The sequence below is a fragment of the Staurois parvus genome, unplaced genomic scaffold (assembly GCF_062004578.1).
Source record: "Staurois parvus isolate SC_StPar_1 unplaced genomic scaffold, SC_StPar_1.0 ptg000470l, whole genome shotgun sequence".
NCBI classification, from domain to species: Eukaryota; Metazoa; Chordata; class Amphibia; order Anura; family Ranidae; genus Staurois; species Staurois parvus.
The window spans coordinates 3,775,864-3,783,927 of record NW_028318266.1 but is presented as its reverse complement, the minus strand read 5'-3'; the positions used below and the strand labels follow the sequence as shown (position 1 = coordinate 3,783,927).

The window sequence follows — 8,064 nt, the reverse complement described above, 5'->3', positions numbered from 1 at the left end:
AGGGGTATTCAGCTATTAGGATAGCACAGTCATGAGGCAGGACCCTATAGAGTTAAGCTGGACTCTGTAGATGGACTTTGCAAAGTGCAAGGTCTATTTGCCTTTAGTAAATCAACCCCCAAATATTTACACATTTTGCTCAACTTTTTTTTAGCCCATCATAAATCTATTGTATATTTTTTCACATTTTTATTCAGCATCCGAATCAATAAATATAGACATTTTCAAGCAATAGCATTTATTAGGCGAAAATGTTGGTCTATTATACTTAAATACTCTGCATAAAATGTAGAATTATTATAACTAGGTACAAATGTTAGTCACTGCATGTTTACAAAGTTTTGGATGATTTTGCCAACAACATTTTTCAATTCTTGATTCCTCAGGCTGTATATAAGTGGGTTTATCATTGGTGTGACTACAGTGTAGAGTAATGATAGGAGTTTAGTATTTGTTCTTGTCTGTCCTCTATTAGGTATCAAATATACACAAACTAGAGAACCATAATAAATGCAAACCACAGTCAGGTGGGAGCTGCAAGTTGAGAAAACTTTCTGTCTTCCAGTAGTAGATGGGATTTTAAAAATAGCAGATATAATATACGCATATGATACAATAATGATGGAGAACGGGATGACAGTAAATATAAAACTCAAAATCTCCGCTTCAAAAAGAGCAGTGGTGATGTCAGAGCAGGAAAGCTGTATGATAGGATCATAGTCACAGAAAAAGTGATCAATAACATTAGGACCACAAAACTGTAATTTTGATATGGTTACGATGTAAACCAAAGCTGTACACATACCTAAAATCCAGCATAGGATGACCAGCATCCAGCAAACCTGGTAATTCATTTTCAAAGTATAATGCAATGGTTTACAGATGGCCAAATATCTGTCATAAGACATCACAGTCAGAAGAAGACACTCTGAAGGTTCTGTGATAACAAAGAAATAAAACTGAGCGAGGCAACCAGAGAATGACATGAAACTCTTTTTGACTAAAACAGCTCCAATCACGTTTGGAAGAATATCAGTCGCTAGTAAGATATCCAATACAGAGAGCTGGGAGAGGAAGAAGTACATGGGGGAATGAAGGGTTCTGCTGTAGGACACCAGTGTGATGATCAGGAGGTTTCCACATATTGTCACACAATAAAGCAAAAGGAAAAGAAAAAACAATAAAAATTTTATATTTTGGGGAATCTGAAATCCTAAGAGGTGAATGGTTGTAATTCTGCTCACATTTTTTGTTTCCATTTGCTGAAATCAGAAGATTACAAATAGGCAAATCTGCCTAGTCTAGTTGATGGAAATTTTAGGAAGGAAGGAAGGAGGAAAGGAAGGACTCAGGGAATGCAGGAAGGAAGGAAGGACGCAGGGAATACAGGAAGGAAGGACACAGGGAATACAGGAAGGAAGGAAGGAAGGAAGGAAGGAAGGAAGGAAGGAAGGATGCAGGGAATACAGGAAGGAAGGAAGGACGCAGGGAATACAGGAAGGAAGGAAGGAAGGATGCAGGGAATACAGGAAGGAAGGAAGGATGCAGGGAATACAAGAAGGAAAGAAGGACGCAGGGAATACAGGAAGGAAGGAAGGAAGGAAGGAAAGAAGTACGCAGAGAATACAGGAAGGAAAGAAGGAAGGAAGGAAGGAAGGAAGGAAAGAGTACGCAGAGAATAAAGGAAGGAAAGAAGGAAGGAAGGAAGGATGTAGGGAATACAGGAAGGAAGGAAAGATGCAGGGAATACAAGAAGGAAAGAAGGACGCAGGGAATACAGGAAGGAAGGAAGGAAGGAAGGAAGGAAGGAAGGATGCAGGGAATACAGGAAGGAAGGAAGGATGAAGGCAATACAGGAAGGAAGGAAGGATGGAGGGAATACAGGAAGGAAGGACGCAGGGAATACAGGAAGGAAAGAAGGACACAGGGAATACAGGAAGGAAGGAAGGATGCTGGGAATACAGGAAGGAAGGAAAGACACAGGGAATACAGGAAGGAAGGAAGGACGCAGGGAATACAGGAAGGAAGGAAGGACGCAGGGAATACAGGAAGGAAGGAAGGATGCAGGGAATACAGGAAGGAAGGAAGGATGCAGGGAATACAGGAAGGAAGGACACAGGGAATACAGGAAGGAAGGAAGGACGCAGGGAATACAGGAACTAAAGAAGGACACAAGGAATACAGGAAAGAATGAAGGACGCAGGGAATACAGGAAGGAAGGAAGGACGCAGGGAATACAGGAAGGAAGGAAGTTCACTTTGTTGGTGTGAGTGCAAGTCAAAAACTGATTAAGGTTGGTCAGTTATGTGACATTGAATACTGAATATTAAACAGATTTAAAGTAAATTCATAATGGCTAGGATTAGATATCTAATTCCATCTAATCCGATTTTCTTTAACAGAAAAAAGATTCACAGCATTAAGAAAAGTCAGACAAAAATATTTGCAAATCAAAACTGAAAAAATATTTATATAGTAATATAGCACTCCAGATTGTTAGATTTCAAGAATATTTATCAGCCTTTCCTAGGTAGGATTCGTTTTTCTTCCCTTTTCAATAAGAATAGTGAACTGATAGTTCTGGGGAAAAACTTGCAAACATCATTAAAGTGAATGTAATAACCAAGAAAGCTCTGATCAGCAGGAGATGTTATTCACAGAATGAAGATTTATTTCTAATACAGAGTAGCTCTTCTTTTATAGATAACTAGAATACATTACATGGCAACACTGGGCATGGATAGGGAGTGTTGATATTTTCATGGGATTAATTTTTTTATTCACACAAGGAAATTATTTCTTAACGATTTATTTCAAGAAAACAAGCTTAATTTATTGTCAGTAGATCAAGTCAACAGTGTGCTATAAAATCAGTGTATATTGTGTTATATATTTCTCATTTGCAGACATTAATTCAGAATTTACTTTACTTTACTGTTTGTTGTTTTTAGTGGACAGCTTATCAAATTGATTGTTGTAAGCTGATGCTGCAAACTCTGGACATTAATCATTACTGGTCATGAAAAGCCAATTTGTATTCCTTTAATTTGAGAGCTCAATAGTAGTCTAATCTGATTTTTTTTTCTGAGTGAAGTGTGTATTGTAGAGAATCATTTGTAGGCTATTTTTCCATTAATTTAAACATTTTATGTGTTACATATTTTGTAGTCAAACAGGCACTTTAAAAGTTTAAAAAAGCCCCCCCCCTCCTCTCCTCTCCCTACCTTCTTCTCTTTAATACTCCCTCAACACCCAATACCCCACACACTTCACCAAGTTCAACACATTACTTAGAATACCTCTGATTGCATTGTCTTATAGACCTTTATAACACCCCCCCAATTTCTAGAGGGGTACAACACTCATCTCTTTAATGTATTACAACATTTTTCTTTTTTGTTGTTGAACCGTATACCATTACCCTGTTCTGTCTTTAAAAACTTCAATAAAAATATTGAAACTTAAAGTTTAAAAAGTCTGGGTCAAAAAATCATATAAACTATAACCCCTTGCCCTCCAGAGGATTTACCCCCCTTCCTGACCAGGCCATTTTTTGCAATACGGCACTGAATTATTTTAACTGACAATTGCTTTGTCATGCAATGCTGCACCCAAATAAAATGTATATTCTTTTTTTCCCACGAATTGAGCTTGCTTGCGGTAGTATTTGATCATTTCTGTGTTTATTTTTTTTTTTGCACTATAAACAAAAAAAGACTGACAATTTTGAAAAAAAAACAATATTTTTTGACTTTTTGCTCTAAAACATATCCAATAAAAATTAAAAAAAAATCTAATTTCATCAAATTTTGCTATTAAACATGTCCAGTAAAAAAAAAAATTAAAAATTAAATGTCATACATTTAGACCAAAATGTATTCTGCTCCATCTCTGTGCTATAAAAAATCCCAATACGTGTAAATTAATTGGTTTATGTTAAAGTTATAGCGTCTACAAATGGTTGTATATATACTGGGTTTTTTAATTTTTTTCTTAATACTAGTAATGGTGGCAATCAGCGAATTATAGAGGGACTGCAGCGGGCATTTTGACACTGGGGGGGAAGTAACTACCACTGACATCCCCAGTGACACTAATACAGTGATCAGTGCTAATAAAATGCACTGACACTGTACTAATGACACTGGGCAGGAAGGGGTTAACATCTGCGGTGATCAAAGGGTTAACTGTGTGCTGTTTTACTATCTGTGCTGTGTGTGTTTTACAGTGTAAGCATGCTGCTGTGTATTTCTTTACTATGCAGAGCAATACAAAGCAGCATGCTTGTGCTGACAGGGGAGAGATCACACATACCTCTCTCCTGTCAGTGTTCCTCAGCAATTGCCAGGTGCGGGAGACGAATCTCTGGCCGGGACCCGGTGATGGACAGCTGTAGCCTCCAATGGTGGTGTGAGCGCTCCCTACCCGGAAATGCAAAATCACACATATATATATATATATATATATATATACATGCTTTTGCGCATCCCTGATGCCCTGTAGCAGTAGTTATGCTATAAGGCGGTAGGGAAGTGGTTAATAATGAAAAGTAAGTTCAAGAGTCATTTTGTATTATTTTTTTTAATTCTCAGCTTTTATGAAAATAATTTGTAGTAATCTTGACTTGAAGGTCTTTCTTCATCATTTCCTATTATAGGGTGACAGATCCCTGTCCTTGTCTTCCAGTGTTGTCACCCTGTTACACAAGCTGTCAAAGGGGAATACCTGCAGCCAAGCTGATGCACATTGCCCAGACATGGTCCACTGTTATCACCATCAATGAATCCCCCCTGAGAGGTGTCATGCAGCCATCATTGGAGTACAAAAAAGTTGTTGGCAATTGTTTATAATATCAGCTTCTCTCTATGTAATATAGGGCATATATTCTTCAATTCATCCCCGTTGAGGGGTGTACCAGCATCCCTTTAATTGACTAAGTTGAAAAAAACATATAACAGAAGGACCTTAATGTAAGAGACTTTTAAGGTATGTTATTTATCTATACACAGGCATTTTATGAAAAATCTGTTTTATCTTTATTCTTTATTTCAAATATAAAAAAAATCTTACTCTTTCATTTCAATGTATCTTTATTAATTTTTCAACAAAGAAAAAAATAAACAACAAGAAGTAAAAAAAAAGACAAGAAGAAGTAAGAAAAAACAGTCACGTATGCCACTCAAGGAAGCAACACATCCACCAATAAATACAGGAACATAAATGAGTGTGAATTATTATTATACAGTATTTATAAAGTGCCAATAGTTCGCTCAGCGCTGTACATTACAATGGGGGACAGAACAATAACAATGCAGGAAGGGGGTTGGAGGGCCCTGCTCCTTGGAGCTTACAATCTAGGAATTATAAAAATAAGTATTTTTGCCCATAGAAGGATAATAAGTAAAATATTGTACATCAGTATGTTATTTAGAGTACCAAAATACCTATGGCCGCTAAGATTTCTCAGTTTTTCAGACACCTATTGCGATTTGATAAGGTCAGCAACTTGGCAGCTAACAAAATGTGTGACACTACTGTGTGATAAATCGAGGGAAAGTTTAAGATGGCCTGTGATGGGAGTCACTTTGGGTGGGGGGCCCATGGAACACAGCTCACTTTGGAGAGGTGGGAAGACCCCTGTCTCAGCTCCCCATATTATGTGTAAGTCACCCTGTGCCTGTTAGGGGTATGGGGTGAAATGTTCTAATATTGGTGTGGGGGTTGTCCATTGCTTAATGCCATGTGGTTGTATCCCATTGTTCTATTGTGTGTCTTGCTTGGAAGCAAACTATTATGGGATGTATGTGTTTGTTTTCTAGCTTGGTGGGGGGTGTTTCCAACAGCTGTTCCCCTTGATGGAACTGTCTGCTGATGTGTTTCTCGTTACTGGGTGTGGATTGCCCCGTCCTGTGTCTTGTCTCTGTGTTAAAATAAAGTAGTCTATTTTCTGATTTATTTCAAGACTGGTCTCATCTAGTCTCATATGGTCAGCGGTGGTGTCAGTGGATCTGTGTTTGGAGAGGGAAGCAGGAGTCTAACGGAAATACCCAAGAGCAGTCGGGTCCGGTTCCGTTACATGGTCACAGTGGGATAAGGACTAGTTAGGATCCCTGATAGACTAGAGAGGAGCTACAAGATCTTCCTCCAGAAACTTCATAGGTTTTTTCATGTCCATAGTATGTGTAATCAGTTTTCTACTTGGCCACAGCCCCGACAGCATAGAGAGTACCCAAAGGAGGAAAATTTGTCAATGCGGTAGGGCTTCTGATACCACCAAGTTATTATTTTCCAGGAAAGCTCTCAGTGGTTGACACAATGAGAATGTTAAAACACTAGTGGAACACTTTGAGCCACTGAGGTATCATGAAAGACTGTTGGAGATCTCATATGACCACTGTGACAGCCAATCACTGCAGTCACATGATCATACACCCCAACCCACATACCGCCATCAGAAACCCCTTAAAGGGTCAGGAGGCTCTGGTGCCAAGGTGTTAATGTAAATATTCTTACAGATGTTTTTGTTGAAAATAGAGAGATTTCCAAAATTACTTTGCCATTGCTTGAGATAGCAAAACAAAAACATATATTTTTTTTTCAGGACAAACAAACCTTTCTATAGGTGCTATTGGGAGAGATTTAGTAAAACTGCAGAGTGCAAAATCTGTTGCAGCTCTGCATAGAAACCAATTAGCGTCCAGGTTTTATTGCCAATGTTTAACTGAACAAACTGAAGTTAGAAGCTGATTGGCTACCATGAACAGCTGCAACAGATTCTGAGTGCTCCAATTTTTATAACCCCCTCCCCATCTTGCATTTTTTTCTATGCAATGTATAGATAAAAACTGGAAACCAAACATAAAATAGACTTTTTTTCTACTTTAAACGGTGTTGGTTAAAGCAAAACAAAACAAAAATTGTGTTACTGCATGTACAAAGTATACATTGTGTATTTTATTTATTTATTTTATTTGTGTTTTGTTTACAAGGTTTTTTTGGCACAGAAGATTGAAAAGTTATTTACAATTTTTAAATACATGTATAGCTTTTCAAACATTTAATGCATTTTTAAAGTGACACCAAAAAATAAATCAGAGTACATAATGAACACAAACAAAAAAAATGCAAGCAAAAAACAAGGTTTAATATTAATGGTTTAAAATATTTTACTAGGGGATATTTAGAAACACATTTATTAAATTTTTTTTCCTGAATAGGATGCTTTAACTGACATATGCAGGTCAATGGTTATCCCTGTGATCTTTACATAAACAAAGACGAGTAACTGCAAAGTAACAATAATAATAATAATAATAATAATAATAATTAAAAACACATTTTAAAAAATTATCTCTCAGTACTTAATGTACTGTATGTTGTGGTATACTACATGGTGCTTATTTCTCTAAAAGAGAGCCCTATTTCAACAGGAGGTGAAGTGAACATCTCCGTGTGAACTATTGTTCTGGTGACAGAGGGAACTTCACTCACCTTGGAGAGATTCTCTCTCTTTATGTTATATCTACAGTCATGGCCAAAAATATCAGCACCCCTGCATTTCTGTCAGATAATGCACCGCCCTGAAAATGCAATTTCAAATGTTTAGGCATTCTCATGTTTATGGTGCCTTGAAAAAGTATTCATACCCCTTGACATTTTGCACATTTTTATAATTTTGTATAACCTTGCTTTAAACTTCTTCACAACTTTATCCCTGACCTGTCTGGTGTGTTCCCTGGATTTCATGCTGTTGTTTGTTCACTAATGTTCTCTAACAAACCTCTGAGGGCTTCACAGAACAGCTGTATTTATACTGAGATTAAATTACACACAGTTGGACTCTATTTACTAATTAGGTAACTTCTGAAGGCAATTGGTTCCACTAGATTTTAGTTAATGGTTTCCGAAGAAAGAAGAAATATAAATGCACTCCAAAATTTTCATATATTTATTCGTAATAAACATTAAAAACTATTTATCATTTTCCTTCCACTTCACAATTATGTACCGCTTTGTGTTGGTCTATCACATAAAATCCCAATAAAATACACTCTTTAGCTGTAA

The 8,064-nt window shown here is 37.1% G+C and overlaps 1 protein-coding gene across 1 annotated transcript; it reads right to left on the bottom strand.

The window, feature by feature from the left end:
• Window positions 1-227: 227 nt before the first annotated feature.
• LOC149452581 (olfactory receptor 11L1-like) lies at window positions 228-1,259 on the bottom strand. Its single transcript, XM_089689214.1, has one exon. The coding sequence runs from the start codon at window positions 1,257-1,259 to the stop codon at window positions 321-323; it is 939 nt and encodes a 312-aa protein (XP_089545340.1). The 3' UTR covers window positions 228-320.
• Between the last annotated feature and the right edge of the window lie 6,805 nt (window positions 1,260-8,064).

Coding starts and splice junctions, on each gene's coding strand:
- LOC149452581 (XM_089689214.1), bottom strand. CDS start 1,259: ATGGAAACAAAAAATGTGAGCAGAATTACAACCATTCACCTCTTAGGA.